The sequence below is a fragment of the Stigmatopora nigra genome, chromosome 10 (genome assembly GCF_051989575.1).
Source record: "Stigmatopora nigra isolate UIUO_SnigA chromosome 10, RoL_Snig_1.1, whole genome shotgun sequence".
Taxonomy (NCBI): Eukaryota; Metazoa; Chordata; class Actinopteri; order Syngnathiformes; family Syngnathidae; genus Stigmatopora; species Stigmatopora nigra.
The window spans coordinates 14,601,351-14,618,870 of NC_135517.1; the positions used below are offsets into that span (position 1 = coordinate 14,601,351).

The following is a 17,520-nucleotide window of genomic DNA, read 5'->3' on the forward strand; positions in this document are numbered from 1 at the left end:
TGCACAATGACAATGTGTAATCAGCATACAGAATTATATTTGTTTTGCTGTCTATGATCATCATTATTGTTTACTTTCCTCAGACCGTCTGCTTTCACAAATGGATACAGAGCCATCAAAGTACATTAAAAGAAATACTATGAAGCAGTCACCAAATGGTACCATCTTAATAAAGATTAAACTAAAGATTAACACTTTAAAATTGTATGGATGCAACATTATTGTTGATGAAAGTGGTCATCGAGTGTTGGACTAAGTAGTTGCACTCCATTGATACAGTCCAAAACAACAGGGTGTACAGGAAGCTACTGTTATATAGTTTGTATTCAATAGTTGAGTGTCACAGTGATGTAGATGATCACCAAGAGGACATTAATCGTTGCAAGCATCCCTACCAGGAGTCCTCCGAGGATTTATGGTAATTGGAAGTGACGAGTGCTTGGGTTAAGGGGTTGTGAAAGCTAATCCATAAATGTCATCTTCCTGCCAGCATGAAAAATCTCCATTGCAATATGAGCAGGCACTCCAATGTTGACTACTCGTTATGTGTAAAGAGCCCTTATAAGAATGCCTCCTACTTTGGCTTTTTATTTCCCTGTGAACAATCTGACATTCCTGGGAATCAATATGGATCCACTGGTAAGATTTACTAAAGTATATGTTGCACACCATCTTTCGCTGGAGCCAGAAACTGCAAAAGGTGATGGCATAATGCATTACAACACAATTTTGTGTTTTGCGCAGAAGCACTTGCATTCCCTATGTTGACAGTGAGTCACACCTCAGTGATCATCAACATCTGTAGAAACAAATATCTGATCAAATTTGCTTCAAAATAGATACAGAATTCTATACAATGTGCTAATAATATTTACCATTTAAAATATATGACAAACAATCATTGCCTTACAGTAGGTCAATTAAAATTGTATCCTATGGTGATTAACATAACAAAACTAAACCAATAGGGTTGTTGTTATTGATGTATGGTACTATTGGTAGATTGACCGACAATAAAAATTTGATCCCGCCTCTGTCGGTTTCCTTAGCTAGGCTCTTATGAATTTGTCATGTCCACAGTAAGCTTTAGATATATCGAGAGTCTTTCAGAAACTGGCAGTATGACAGAGTTTGCTTGATTCAATCCTTAAGCCGAAAAATTCCCAAAAGGTCATCTTTGGTGATACTAGCCCATACCAACACCCTTCCTCCACCTTGCTGGTGTCCAAGTCAGACTGGAGCTCCGTGTTCTTTGCCGATCCAGCCACGGGCCCACACATCTGGCCCATCAAGACTCAGTCAAGTCTCATTTCATCAGTCAATAGAACCTCATTCTTGAGATATTTCTTTTTAGGAGTAGCCTGCTATTGTTCTTTATTTTGCCTTTTCCCTACCCGTTCGTCCCTCCTGCCTTGCCGTTGTGCTCGCGCAGCTGCGCGTGATTCAAAAATAGTCTCTGCTGTGTCTATTTAAACCCCACTGATAATAATGTCATTGTCTGCCTAAATTCCCTTGTCATGTATCCACGTTACCTTGTTCCCCGATTCCTCGTGTTTTCCTTAGTCCGGTTTGGTTTTGTGTTTTGTTCCCGAAGTCTTTTGTTATTTTGTAAGATCCCGCCTAAGGTTATTAAAGTTTTGGTTATGAACACTTGTTCACTTCCTCGCTTCCACTCAATTGGGTCCTAATTCCTCGTACCTCGGCTAGACGTCCCCCGTGGATGTAATATTTCTTGGTTCAATCTGGACTTTTCAGCTTATGTGTCTTGTTCAGTGAGGGTCATTTTTCAGCCTATCTTACCTTGGCCATGTCTCTGGGTATTGCAGATGTTGTGCTTTTGGGCATTCCAGTGATGTTGCAGCTCTGAAATATGGCAAAACTGGTGGAAAATGGCATATTAGCAGCTGCAAGCTTGATTTATATTCCAGTTCAAGGACAGTTATTTTATGCCTTGCTTTTTCCACACGCTTCTTGTCACCCTTTTTACTATGTTGAAGGAAACGGTTGATGATTACGCTTCAGAAACTTGGAACTTTTAAGAGTGCTGCATCCAAGTGCAAGATATCTCACTAATTTTGACTTTTTGGAGCCTGGCAAGTCCCTGTTCTGACCCATTTTGCCAAAGGAAAGGAAAGTGCCTAATAATTTTGCACACCTGATATTGGAACGAAAACCTGCACCCAATGCAGCTCTTTGTGGAATTAATTGCACAGGTTGTTATAAGACCTGAAAGTGTTTTTCAATCATAAGGATCAACAAAACAGATATGCCTAAAATAGGGTCAATCAAAAAGCACCAGTCAAAATAATGTTTATAAGGTGAATCTGAAAAAAAAACCTGTCATGACCTAAACAAAATACTTAGGGATACAAATTTCCTACATGCCAGCGATATTACAAATATACAAACCTGGGTTTCACCTGAGCATTTATTGATTTGTGGTCCACTGGCGATTAAACCTTATTTTGCCCACACTAGCACAAAAGAGACAAACATGGACAAACAACGACTTTGACCCATTTGAGCCAGATGGGACGGACAGACAGACAGAAAGAGAGAGCAGCAGAATGCATCTGCGTACCGATGGCGAGTTGGGGCAGAGTGCAGCCCAGCCGCTCCGCGATCGCCTGCAGCTCTTTCAACTTCGCCTGCTGACGACGACCCTCCTCGCTCAAGATCTTGTCCTTCAACCACTGGTAACCCTGTCGAAAACACAGCACACCTGCTCAAAAACACTGCCCTGCTCACACTGCGGCCACCTCGCCTCCCGTGTCACCAGGGCCTGTTTTTAAACACGTGACTCTGTCTCCTTCTGTCTACATCTCATTTGCTAAAATACATTCAAACTGTACCCAAAATCAAACCTATGTATAATTTGAACCTGACCAAACTTTAAATCCTAGTCCTATGATCATATTCCTCCTATATGAACCTTAAAAAACCACCAATTCCACCTTGAAATGGACAACACTTAAAAAGCTAATAATAATCATAACCTGGTACTTTTAACACTACTTGGAATCTTAACTATGACTTCAATCCCTACATTTAAATCCATAGACTCAAATAAGATTCTAGCCCTAATTTGAACACTTGATTTTCACACCTAACTAGATATTCAAAACAAATACTAAACTCTTAGTTTTAACATTAAAACCTACCATATACTTGAGAACTTGAGACTATAACCTGTTTGAAATCCAATTCTATTAATTTAAATAAATAATGGTATAAAACCCTGAACTTAAATCATGAACCTGATCCCCCTATTGCAACTCTCACCTTAGTTATTTTGTAAGTTCAAGGTAATTGCCAAACTGTAATACCTGACTAAAAACACATCAAAATGTCCAAACTTGAACCAGATATCACACACGAAAGCCTTCAAGTTAACTTGAACTAAACCCTGTCAACTGACCTGAAATATGGAACCTGACTCAACAATATTCTTGATTCACCTTAATCTAAAAGGCTTATTTTTAAAATTTAGGTTGTCATATAGGATGAAAGACACCATCTGGATTAAAGCACAAGATCAGCAACATGAAGAACAAAACAATGTTACTCAAATCAACTTTTTAAATTTTATGAATAATTTAACAATTGATATTTAACATGGCGACACGGCGGCTTGGGTGGTTAGCGCGCCGGCCTCACAGCTTTGGGGTTCTGGGTTCAAATCCAGATCGGTCCCCTTGTGTGGAGTCTGCATGTTCCCCTCGGGCCCACGTGGGTTTTCTCCAGGTACTCCGGTTTCCTCCCACATTCCACAAATATGCATGGTAGAATGATTGGACACTCTAAATCGCTAGGTATGAGTGTGAATGGTTGTACATCTCCTCATGCCCCACAATCGGCCGGCCACCCATTCTGGCCTCTGGCCTTAAGTCAGCTAGGATGGGCACCAGCACCCGTGAGAACCTAGTGAGAATAAAGCAGTTCAGAAAATGAATGAATGAATATTCGTCAACATGAGTGCTGATCCCTAAGTTAAGACTAATTTCCAATCTTAACTCTTCTAAGCTGCTTAACCAAAAATTCTAACCGTTTTGGAAGCCAATCATATTGATTGAAATACATGTATTTAACGATTGATCAATAACCAATGCAAAATCCTATTAAGCCCCATAGCCATTGTAATTATGAAAGATAGAAGATGTAATTCTGAGTGATATAAAAAACAACAACACCATAAACAATCATTGAGCCAAGCATGAAAAAGCACACTCCAAATAGGTAATAAACTTAGTGACAGTCACTCAGAGAACAAAAGGACAAACCACAGGACTGTGTGAGGACACAATTAAAAAAACTGCAATTACAGTGGCAGCCACACCAGCATAGCAAAGGCAACCATACACTAGGCGTGGCTACCTTCAGAGAGGCCCGAGAGTACGGGGGCACCCTTCCGTCGTACTTCCCTGAGATGATTCCACAGGCCAGCGGAGACCACGTCATGGCCCCCACACCTGCACGACGACAAAATGTGAAAATCATAACGAGACACCCATTCCTGTGTAGCAGCGGTCCTCAACGTTTTTTCGCCGCGGACCGGTAAAGCACTTCAAATTTTTTCATGACCCCATCCACGATGGCTAAAGATAGAGGTGTGGAATGCCCCACGACAGCCACAGAAACAAGTCCCAAGCACAGTACCACTTATTTAAAATTATTATAGAATTTTTTATTATTTCTAAGGGGGCTGCGCGATTGAAAAGGCTGTACTACTCTCAGCGAAATTATGGTGGTAGAATAACTTTAAGCGTCATGTGTTGTGTATTGCCTACAATGATGTGTTTTTTCAACAGCTGATTAAGACAACTAGGTGGGGCTGGATTAGCACATATGCAGCTGATTGACACATCAAGTATTTAAGGACACCCGCCACAGCCGGAGTATTGCATGCCTTGCTTACCGCACTGCTCGCCCAACACCTCGCTGTGACTTTTGACGTTTGTATTTTGGATTTTTGTAATTTGAAAACCTTAGTTTATTCTCTGACTTGGTCATGCTGTTTTACTGTACTTTTTGATCTTTTGTTGATTTGCCAACTCGGTCGTGCTGTTTTGTTGTAACTTTTGATCCCTGATTTATTCACCGACTTGGTCGTGCTGTTTTGTTATCTCCTTTTAATAATCGTGTATTTTTTATGTTGAATAAATTCAAGTTTTTGTGATAACCGATTCCTTTGTTCCTTAGTTGATATGGACTCATCTTTAATCGCTTTGCGGATTCATAACATCATGATCAAAAAATATTTAAAAAAAAAAACATACTGTTGGTTCCTAAATTACGAACACAATTGGTTCGACATGACTGTTTGGAAGTCAATTTGTTCCTAAATCCAATAAAGTACCAGTTTTTTAGGTACTACATGTACTAATGAGGTGGAAGAAATTAGCCCATGCACAAGGTGCTCCGTCTCAATGGGCACAACATTAGGTTAGTACTAGCATGTAACATTCGCTAGCATGTTTTAAAAAAAAAAGGCAGCACAAGCAAAACTGAGTTTGACTGTGCTTCACTGATGTAATGTGTGCTCACGTTAATATACTTCAAAGCATTCAAACATCTAAAAATCCATCAAAATCTTCATCTTCTTTATCCGACATAAAGAGTTCTGTAAATTGGGCGAGTTTGCCGTCCAAACACACATTTTCAAATCACTGTCAGTCAGAGATGTCGCTGTGGGCTTTCATGAAAAAAGTGATGCCGACCTGCAAAGGCAAAAGCTTGCCTTGCTAGCCGCCACTTTAGCCCAGGCATTCACAACCCATTCACAAATCGCCACTTAACTCGCCCGATGATGTCTGCCAGTGTTTCCGCACTATAAGGCGCACCTAAAAGCCTCAATATTTTTCAAAAGATGACTATGTGCCTTAGAATCCGATGAGCCATTTATATTGACCAATATTAAAATAGTTATGATGATAAAATAAAAATCATCCTCTAGATGTCTCGCAACTACGTTAAGCAGACTGCGACTTCATTTTCCCATGTACGCGGTTCATGCTGGGATATGTAGTTCTTTTGTCAGAAGTGGGAGTTTGTGCACACCTCATCCAGAGGAAATTCAAGGTGGGAATATAAAAAAAAAATCTATTCGGGTCTCATTTTGTTGTTTGAAGTAGCATCACTTATTTGCCATATGAAATGCACATGAGTTCATGTGTGCTTGCAGAGGTATGTAATCAGTGTTATTGGGCAAACTTCACATATATTTACAATGTGATTGGTTTGGAGTTTTTATCATCTGGCAACTCTGAGGTGCAGTGCACCATAAGGTCATAATCTCCAAACTTAAGCGTCGACTGTGCCTCATGTGCGCGAGGTTTGAAACATTAATATTTCTTTGACAGACCGGCACCAAATGCCTTCCACAAAGGTACCGGTCGGCGGACCGGTGGTTGGGGACCGCTGCTGTAGAGTTTTTGACGTAAACTGTCTCACCTATTTTATGGAAAAGTTCAGGTAGCTGTACCTCCACCTTCTCTCTCTGAAACATGTGATACTCAGCCTGCTCACAAATGGGAGGGATCTGATTGAATTGCCGTGCTACAGAATATGCTTCCTTCAGGAGGAGACAAAAAAGTAAAAAAAGTGAAGCCTAGTGTAGTTTCAAATTTAAAAACATGTAATGTGGTTTACACATTTATGCAAAACATTCAGTTCACAGCTCACCATTATCTCCATAGGGCTCCAGCGGGATGTCCCCCAGTACATGGCCATGCCTTGATTTATAACATGGGTCATTGCTCGAACCGTTTCTGCAGAGAAAAAAAAGCTACATATGCCTTCCTGTCAACTGTGTATGTATATGTAAAATCAAGAGCGCCATGACATTATGTTATATGTAAACCTTTGACCACAACTGTATATATACAAAAAAAATTATACAGTTGTGGCCTGGGCAGCAGTGTGTGCAGGTTTTCGTTCCAACCTATAGGAGGAAACCTTTCACCCAACCTGGAATCTTAGAAGTGCAATCAGTGGATTGCAGTCAGGTGCTTCTCGTTTCAATAAAAACCTCATTGGTGAAACTGTTTGTGTTGGATCGGTCGGTTGGAACAAAAACCCTCATGGAGCGGTTTGCAAACCCTTGCCTTAAATTATAAAATATCATGCTTTCCATAATTTCTTTTTCACTTGACAGATTAAAGCAGATGATTTCCTTAAGTTTTTTTTTAAATTCAGTTTCCCATGGTTTGTAAGTTAATTTCCAAAAACATGGAAGACATTGAAGCACTTCAGCAAAGGCAAATGGACAATCTTTGACCGAACTCATTCAAAATAGACATTCTTGACAGGAGCAAACGACCAGCTGAAACCCTGCCCCACTTTTCCACAAATAAACATTGTTAATAACAAAAAAATATATTTGGAGATTGCATACGGTGATGTCAAACAGTAAGTGGTTGATAAGATTTACTAAGTGAAGTTTAAAAAAATATTCAAGACCAATAGAATTACCTTCCATAGGTGTGTTAGGATCCGGTCTGTTCGCAAACACTACATCGACATAGTCTAACTGTAGTCGCTCCAGAGAAGCTTTTAAACCTGGAAATCGCAAGTAGAAGAGAAGGAATACATTTTAAAATACTATACAAACATTGTGCAATCAATAATATAGAAGTATGTAATTACATTAATAATTTCTTAAGGAGAACCTTGAGAGTTGAATGCTGTCCGATGGAAGAAATGTTTTTTTTAAAATATTTATACATTTTTAACCTCATAAGTCAGCTCTTGCTTATTTTCTCTTTGATATTTAGCTAATTGGGATCTGGTGAGTGCAAAAACAAAATTATCTTTTTACATTATGTAGTTTCTGAGAAAAATGATGTCCACATCAAAAAATGGACGCCAGGCCCTTGTAATCCAAAATTTAACATTGCTCTCTGCTCCAATGAGTGATTTTTGCTAAAAAAAAAGCAGAGTATACTCTATCTATATATTACACATAAGTCGGAAATTTTGTTTTAATCAATGGAAAAATTCATAGTATAATTTACCTTTTTTATTTATTTAGTATAGCGTGCACCTGTAGTTTGTGACAAAAAAATGGTGTTTTTTTGTTTTTTGGTTATTTTACTTTTCTCAGCTCACATCAACGATCGCACCGGTAATCTGGCAAATACTGAACACATGATGCCATGACTAAACATTTGGCATGGAAACCCGGTAAAACAAACTACCAGTATGAACAAAAATCTCAAATGAAATTGACAATTTTAAACCGTTAAAGGATAATTCATCATCATACTATCTATTTTTTTTCTAAGTCTGATACATCATCAGATTCACCAAACAATTGATTCCTTTCTTTTGGAGTTAAATTTTCAAAATGTGAGCACCGACCAATGTCGGGGCGGGCCGAGCCCCGAAGCCTATCCGAGGATAGTGCTCCCTGGGAGGACTTGACTGAGAGGCCTCTCTTAACGTTTCTCCAGAGCAATTTTTTATGTTATTTTACCCTCCCCAATCAACGTGTCTATTTGGAGAGGGGTGGCTTTTGGTCGAATGGGCTGACGCGTGCCATCTAGCGTGCAAAGACAGGTTTTACGTCTCCCTGTATAACGGCTGCGTAGGGGACTTTTTCACTGGGGGAGGGCAGTTTTTCCACTGGGATTTGGTCATAAAAGCGAAGACCTCATGCATAACGCACACCCGAAATTTTGGTACAACATTTTGCACATTATACTTGAATAAATACGGTAGTACAGAATCACTGTGAAATAGTACTGAACTGTTTTTAGTATGTGTCAGGTAGTTTTGTAAACAAGAAAAATAATGTTGGTATAGCTGTGGGGGTTACAGTCATGTATGCATGTATTCATCATTTAACTGTTTCTCACATTCCTAGTTCATTACAATTCTGGAGCCTGGCTGAAAAAAGGACTCAGAGTCACACACTTGCATGAGTTTGCATTATCCACGTGAACGTTGCTAACAAGTCTATGAAGGCAGGTTTTTAATTTAAATTTAAAAAAAAAGTAGACTGGAGTTATATATTTGTGACATTTTTCATACAAAATCGGGACACTTTAATAACTTTTAAAGGGTTTAGTTAGTATTTTTTTGAGAACAGTGGAACGAATGAGAGAATTTACATGTAAAATGCTATTGTACTTATGAATAATCCAAGTTCTGAAACAAGTTCTGGAACAAATTAACTTTCTAAGTAGAAGTACCACTGTATTTCATGCAGAGCGTTGTCAACATAAATCAAAAGTGAGGCCTTCAAACTTTCTCCCAGTTATTATTCAGTACTAAGAGACGACAGAATACTAATGATAATGATTATTTTAATTTCATTGCAAATTATTTCTTTATCTTTGTATGTGTGTCCTCAACACTAGTGAACATTCATTGTTTCTCTTAAACAGGGAATTTAAACCACTAATGCATATAGGAGAGGCCATAATACAGATTGAGTCATACACATCGGGTTGGTCAGGTTTTGTTGTTTTTTTTTCTCCTGTGTGACCTGTTCTTGTGATTGCCCATTGAGTTCACCTGTCTTTTCCCCACCCCTGGTGTATCTTCTGCTTGCTACCTTTCATGTGACCCAGGTGTTTTTGATTGTCTTGTCAACCCATGTCTGTCTATTTAAACCCTGTGTGTTTGTCAGTCCCTGTGAGATCGTTGCTGGTGTGTTGCTTGAGTTCACATGTGGTCCCCCATGTCCAGTGCTCCTCATCTCTCCATTTGGCTTGGTTTTGTTCTCTTGCTTGTTAAATTCTAGTTATTTTTGAGAGCCTCACAATTTATTAAGGTTTCTGTTAGTACACCGTTACCCCTCATCTCTGCCTGCTTCCCTGCTTCTGTGTCGAACAGCGCTCAATACCCCGCACATGGAACATTGAGATAAAGGAACACAAAACCCCCCTGCTTAGAGAACATGATTACATCTCTGCTAAGGCTAATGATAATATATTGCCCCACCGCACTGTTTGTGACACCTTTGTCAAGTTAATAAATCCATTGGCGTAGAACAAGTGGCTTTTACTGGAGTTCTTATATAGGAATGAATGCACGAAACTTTTGAGAAATACGGCGTTAACAGGTGATCTAAAATGCAGAGTTTCTAGATTAGTTGTTCTGCGGCCTTTGCGACTGTACTGTCTAACTTGTGACTGCGATTTTTCTATATTTGCATTCCCCCTTCTTGCTATTGTTGCAATGAAATTTTCCAAATACAGGATGAATAAAGTTATCCAATCCAATTCAATCCAGTTAAGTAGCTATTTAACCAGACCTCAGGCATGTTATATTGAACGAAAAAATGTATGAAAGACAGGGGCAAATCAAACAGGGCATGTTTCCAAATACCTGCATGTGGGTACTTAACTGGAAACCCATTAATATTTTTTAACCATAAGTCAGTACTGTCATATTTCACCACTTTGTGGCTTCAGTAGATCACCCTTTTTTGAAGTATATAAATAAAAAATGTTCATAAAAATGTCAAAATTCACGTTGAAGATGAGATGCTAAATAGCATAAGTCAGGGCTCCGCTTCTTCTTCGGTGCTGAATTGGCTGGCACTCAGCGCTGAAGAAGCGATAGTTCACCGAGAAAGAATCATCTACAGTTGTGGTCAAAAATTTATATACACTTGTGAAGAACATAATGTCATGGCTCTCTTGAAATTCCAGGAATTTCTACAACTGATTTTTCTCTAATGGTGTGATTGGAACAGATACTCCTTTGTCACTAAAAAAAATCATGTTTGGTTCTTTCATGACTTTATTATGGGTGAACAGAAAAAAAGTGATCAAATCTGCTGGGTCAAAAATATACAAACAGCAGCGCTAATATTTAGTAACATGTTCCTTGGCCATTTTCACTTCAATTAGGTGCTTTTGTTAGCCATCCACAAGCTTCTGGCAAGATTCTGGTTGAATCTTTGATCCCTCCTCTTGACAGAATTGGTGCAGTTCAGTTAAATTTGATGGCTTTCTGACATATGAGGCAATTCAAAAACCTTAATTTTAGCCTGATTTAGCCATTCCATTACCATTTTTTATGTTTTAGTGTCCTGTTGGAACACGTAACTGCGACCAAGACCCAATGTTCGGGCTGATGACTTTAGGTTATCTTGAAGAATTTGAAGGTAATGTTCCTTCTTCATTATCCAATTTACTCTCTGTAAAGCACCAGTTCCATTGGCAGCAAACAGCACCACAACATAATATTACCACAACCGTGCTTGACGGTAGGCACAGTGTACTTGGGGTTAAAGGCCTCACCTTTTATCCTCCAAATATATTGCTGGGCATTGTGGCCAAACAGCTCGATTTTTGTTTCGTCTGACCAAATAACATTGCTCCAGAAGGTCTTATCTCTGTCCATGTGATCAGTAGCAAATTTCAGTCGAGCCTTCAGGTGCCGTTTTTGGAGCAAGGGTTTCCTTCTTGCATGGCAGCCTCTCAGTCCATGGGGATGCAAAACACGCCTGACTGTGGACAATGATGCCTGTGTTCCAGCGTCTTCTAATTCTTAGCAGATCTGCTTTTAGGTGATTCTCAGTTGAATCTTCACCTTCCTGACCAATTTTCTCTCAGCAGCAGGTGAAGCCTGCGTTTTCTTCCTGATAGTGGCAGTGACAAAACAGTGCCATGCACTTTATATTTACAAACAATTGTTAGCACTGTTGCTCTTGAGACCTGCAGCTGCTTTGAAATGGCTCCAAGTGAATTTCCTGACCTGTTCAGGTCTAGGATTCACTTTTTCAGATCAATACTGAGCTCCTTTGACTTTCCCATTGTAGCATTTGTGGGCCTTTACATCCAATGAGCCCTATTTAAATGGCCTCAAAGAAGTCACCAGCTGTAGTCACTCATAATCACTCACAAGAAGTTAAGAGGCCATGCTACGATGCTCATTTCACTGACAACTTTCCAAGTCACCAAAATTGCTAATTTGTGTTGCTTCATGTATATTTTTGACCCAGCAGATTTGATCACATTTTCTGTTAACCCATAATAAAGTCATAAAAGAACCAAACTTCATGAATGTTTTTAGTGACAAAGAAGTATCTGTTCCATTCACTCTATCAGAGAAAAATCAGAGTTGTAGAAATAACTGGAAACTCAAGATAACCATGACATTATGTTCTTCACAAGTGTATCTAAACTTTTGACCACAACTGTATTTGAAAGGCCAAGAAGGACGACGTCTTGCCTGTTTTCTTCGGATTACATTTCGCATCACGCACATTACCCACGCCTATTCAGGCTTTGTTTAGATTTTGAATCGCCGTTGAACAAGAGTCGTGCGTCATCTACGGCATCACATGAACCCAAGAAAAAAAGGAACCATTATGACCAAAAAGGGAAGTTTCTAGACATACTGAAGCCGGGCAATATGTATGGCCATGTAGCATGGGATTAAAGCATAAACATATAGTATGGTAGTAGTAACATTGGGGGTGATCCTACTTCGCGTTTTTTCGATAATGTCAATAATGTAGACCATGTAGACCAGTGTTTTTCAACCTTTTTTGAGCCACGGCACATTTTTTACATTGGAAAAATTTGTGGCACACCACTAACCAAAAATTTTACAAAATGACACTCTGTATAGTATATTTACTACCGCACGGACACTGGACAATGACATCATATTTGCAGAAAACTATTAATAAATGTTAATTTTAAAAAAAATGATATTGGATAATTTCTCACGGCACACCTGACGATCTCTCACGGCACACTAGTGTGCCACGGCACAGTGGTTGAAAATCACTGATGTAGACCATATCTGGTATACATTATCCGCAGAATTCGAGGGATTACTGGACTCACCTTCGATAATATGTTTTCGAGATAAACCTCTTTCAGTCTCTGCCCTGGAACGGATAAAATGAGAGTGTCAAAACAAAACAATGGTCTAGTTGTCATGTGAACTAACAGTAAAAAACAGTAATGTGAATGATGCCTTTTCTCACTGTGGGTACATCTATGACAAATTAAAGATGCTATCTTGACTTACTTTCCTCCCCAAAAGATCTTTGTGGTTATCACCAGACTGGAGCGTCTAGAAAATAGAGAAGTAAAGTGCATGTGTCACAGCGTGAAAAGGTATCTACCGCCTGTGAGTGTGCATTGGTTACAGGTGGACAAAAACTTCTGCTCTCGTCTACGTCATCCTTTGAGTGTCACAGGCACCCACAGTATTGGAAGTTAACCAACATACATGAATAAGAGTTGGAGATGTGTATAAATTAACAAAGCTGTAGTGTCAGGCCCGGCGCACAGAGCAGAAGATGAGGCTCCTCCAAGTCGGTGTATTATTCAATGGCTTTAAAGGAGGCACAGCGCCATGTCACTTTTATCTTTCATGGTTCTACCTTATGGTTCCAGCTCACGAAACACTATGCGTTTCCAATATTTGCGAGCATAGACGACAAGATTATAGATCAGTTGGTGAGACGGAAATGAAAGAAAAAGAATGAAAGTACATCTCCTACCTCCATCCTTTCTTTTTTATGACATTCCCCAGCACCACTTCCGCCCTGCCAAACACAAATATGGCTTGATTTGAACCTGAAAACCTCTTTAGGCATATAATGAAAGGGATCATGCTGATGTGCATAAATAGTGAATAGTAAAAATATAAGGAAAATAAAAGCATTCAATTCAATTCAAATAGGAGCATGCTGATTATTATTAAGCCATGAGATATACTATTAGAAAAAAAACACACCAGTGACCAACATTAATCGAGACACATGAACGATATGAAATGTTGCGTGTTGAAAATACGAACTAGTAAAATTTATATAGTGAAAGTCATTACATTGGTACCTCAACATATGAGCAATTCGAGATACGAGTAAAATTTCGAGCAAATAATTATCTCGAGATACGAGACAAATTTTGAGATACTAGAAAGCCAGGTGGCCAACACATGAGAGGCTGTTCATAATTTTAGCGCACTGTCTTTTTTGCCGGAGCCTATCTAAGATGACTTCAGACCAGAGGCGTGGGAACGCCCTGAATTGGTGGCCAGCCGATCGCAGTGCACAAAGAGACAAACAACCATCCACACTTATACCAAGTGGGAATGTGTGTGTCTAATCAGCCTACCATGCATGTCTTTGGAATGTGGGGGGAAACTGGAGTACCCGGACAAAACCCACGCAGCCCCAGAGGGGAAATGCAAACACCGCACAGGTGGACCGACCTGGATATGAACCCAGGTCTCCCTCTCTAAAGCCGAGGTGGTAACTAACCACTCAGTTGTCGGGCCGCCCACATGTGAAGCTAATAAAAATAAAGGCTGTCTTTGCTAATAACAGCATCACAACCGGGTTGAGCAAAGTGCTTGTTTATTATTTGTGTTATTATGCTCAATATAGGCCACTTGATGGTGTACTGGTTTACTCGGCTGACTTTGGTACAGGGAGGCGCGGGGGTTAATTCCCGGTGGAAGAGTATGATTCTGAGCGTGAATGGTCCTTTGTCCCTCTCTATGGCCTATGGCTGACTGGCAACCAATTTATCGTGTGGTTTATCTTTCGCCCAAAGTATGCTGGAATAGGCTCCGGCAACTGCTGCAACCCTTATGAGGGTGCGTGGTACGGTAGATGAATGAATGATGAATGTATACTAAATCATATTCCAGAGAAACAAACACCATGTGGAGATTTTTTTTTTTGTTTCAGCTAAGGAAATTTAGGAAAATTTAAAAACGAAACATAATGTGACGAACAAATGCCACAACTCAAGGCAATTCTTCACGCGCTTAGTGTGTGATGTGTGCAACATAATCTCTAGCATGCTGCTTTTTCGAATGGAAGCTGTCAGGATTAACACCTGTGCAACACCACATACTCAGCTGTGTAGCAAACACTAGCACATTTTTTGTAGGTGTAAAAACGAGGGCTTATTTTATCGAGGTTAACAATGATGTGATGGCTGAAAATAGCCCAAAATACGTCTAGTCAATAGGTTCTGTATTCAACGTAGACGATTCTTGTGTATATACAAAATAAATACAGATTTAAAAATAAACAGCATTTGGAAATGACATTCATTCAGACTGCGTTAAAGAAGGAACGTTCAGTGTTGTTTAATTTACTTTTGAAAAGTAAATAGTTAAAGTTATCGTTACTATCGTTACACCAGAAGGCAAGAAGGATTGTCGTGGCTCAGCTGGTTGAGAAAGTGATTCACTGGCTAAGAAGAGTAACATAGTAACCACTCCAACACACTGGTGTAGACAATAAAGGCATTCAATTAAATTCAAATAACGTTACTAGTTACTCAATTATAAAAGTAACTATGTCTCTCATCTCATTTTAAGAACCACTTTATCCTAATTAGGATGGCGGAGGGTGCTGCACCACAAAAGAGGACAACATTGTTAGTTATTAATATATCTATGCCATAACTGATTGAGTATAGATTGAAGTCTAAATAATATTTGTGTAACAACTAGGGTGGTCACATTGAGGTCATTTCTGAATTATTTTATACAGCACGAAGACGGCTGAAAATGACAGTGGGAATTTATTCATAGGTTTGCACTGCAGGATAAACAAATCCCCTTGCATTCATGTCAATTAGTAATGCTTTGTTCACTTTTATTTTTGCCAAGTCTCTGGATCTTTAAAGCAATGGTAAGAATAACAGGGGAATTAAATATTTATTTTTCATGTTGATAACCATGTCCTGAATCACTGAGATCAAGGCCACTTTTTGATCGGCCTGCAATCCTGACTCGCAGATTTAATCACGCGGCTTTTAAGAGAACGTCAAAGTACACACTCACTTCCCAGCAGCATAGACCTCGGCAGTGTCAAACAGATTGATGCCATTTTCATACGCTAGAGTCATCAGCTGCTCTGCCATCTGTTGAGAAAGCAAAGCGGGCAAGCGTAAAGAGCGCAGGAGAACCGGGATGAAAGATCATTGAAAGTTCACATATAGAGCTTTTTTGCTTAAAAGAAGGTTGTGCCTATGTGCAAGGCACATCATATATACCTTATAGTATATGGTCTCTTCATAAGTAATTAACTCACCTCATCCGTTATTTGCCCGCCAAACGTCACCCATGTTCCTGTTCATACACAAAAAAAGAAAGAACATATAAAGTGAAAACAAAGGATTTGAGCGCATGTCTCAAAAAGATTATCTGGAATGATTATTCTGCGGTAAGGAATGTGTGAGGAGTCATCTCTTTTCCTTCTGATCAGCTTGGAATCAGATGAGAAGCAAGATGGGATCTGTTAAGGTCCTGCATTTAGTCAAGGCAAGGAACATTGTGTACCGCACAATTAAAAACAAGGTAAGTCAAAGTACATCAATCAGCAAAACCCCATTAAGAAAAATGAAATGATCCAAACATTACATATTAAATCCATGAAAAAGTTAAACACACGCAAAATAAAAAACAGGAGATAGAAAGAATGAAGCAAAAGTGTCATATTCTGCTGAGGGCCTGCTTGTGTGAATCCATTACATGCTCCAGGTGTGTGGTGGGGTGTCGAGTTCCTTGCATCCCACTTATATTCCATCATGTCAGTACAGCATTGAAAAAGCCAAGAGAAGGATGCTGAAATATTGCCCTGCTAGTCAACATTGCCTTGTCTTGTTCTTGATATTCCTCGCTAACTCCTCGTTTGTCTTGTTTTTGCGATTTGGTTTTCATTCACATTGGTAATTTTTTTGGGAAGCATTTATTCATTCATTTTCTGAACCATTTTATCCTCACTAGGGTGCCGGGGGGTGCTGAAGCAGTGGGAAACCCTGAATTGGTGGCCAGCCAATCGCTGGGCACAAGGAGGACAACCATTCATGCTAACACTAATGGCTAGGAGCAATTTAAAATGCCCAATCAGCCTACCATACATGTTTTTTTGGAATGTGGGAGGAAACCGGAGAACATGCAAACTCAACATAGGTGGGCCGACCTGGATTTGAAACCAGGACCCCAGAGCTGTGAGGCCAAAGTGCTAACCACTCACTCCACCGTGCCACTTCTTTTGAGGCATGATGATAAAAACACGACCAGCTACTACATTTGGAAAAAAATCAGCAAAAAAAACGTAGTCAGAACTCTGAGAGTACTAACAGCAGTCAAAAGTACAGTAGCTTTTGTAAACTGAAAATTTCGTACTATAGTAATGACTGTATTCATGTTAATGTTTGAATTGATTGAAAATTGATTTTAAAAAGTATTTTTGTTGTTCTGGGTGAAGGACTTTTTCAGCACTTTCCACAGGTATTCACGAGGCATTAAAAAAAACATGCGAGGAAGAATTCACTTGGATCTTTCAGGGGATTGGATCTGTGTTGTCCTGCATTTCATAATCACTCATTTTGACGTTGTTATTGTCCTTCTGCGTTCATGCTCCATGTTAGCCTCTATTGCTAACATGCTAAAAACAAATTTCCCCTTCTCCCGAGCATTGGTCTGAAACCAGCGGTCATCTCGCAACTGCGCCACCGTTCTCCGTGGTTGGGAGATGTAATTGCAGTTTAAAATTATTGAATTTTTAATCAGAAGTTT

The 17,520-nt window shown here is 39.5% G+C and overlaps 1 protein-coding gene across 2 annotated transcripts in view; it reads right to left on the reverse strand.

Annotated features, from left to right (window-relative positions):
* The window catches only part of kcnab2a (potassium voltage-gated channel subfamily A regulatory beta subunit 2a), a 93,143-nt gene that overhangs the window by 5,290 nt on the left and 70,333 nt on the right, over positions 1-17,520 (reverse strand). For both annotated transcript variants that reach the window (XM_077727198.1, XM_077727197.1), the window contains exons 5-14: positions 16,031-16,068; positions 15,781-15,860; positions 13,475-13,519; positions 12,997-13,041; positions 12,810-12,853; positions 7,471-7,557; positions 6,682-6,767; positions 6,451-6,571; positions 4,375-4,469; positions 2,582-2,702 (exon numbers count right to left, since the gene is read on the reverse strand). In XM_077727198.1, coding sequence (XP_077583324.1) covers positions 2,582-2,702; positions 4,375-4,469; positions 6,451-6,571; positions 6,682-6,767; positions 7,471-7,557; positions 12,810-12,853; positions 12,997-13,041; positions 13,475-13,519; positions 15,781-15,860; positions 16,031-16,068 — 762 coding nt within the window. The remainder of the gene's footprint in view (positions 1-2,581; positions 2,703-4,374; positions 4,470-6,450; positions 6,572-6,681; positions 6,768-7,470; positions 7,558-12,809; positions 12,854-12,996; positions 13,042-13,474; positions 13,520-15,780; positions 15,861-16,030; positions 16,069-17,520) is intronic.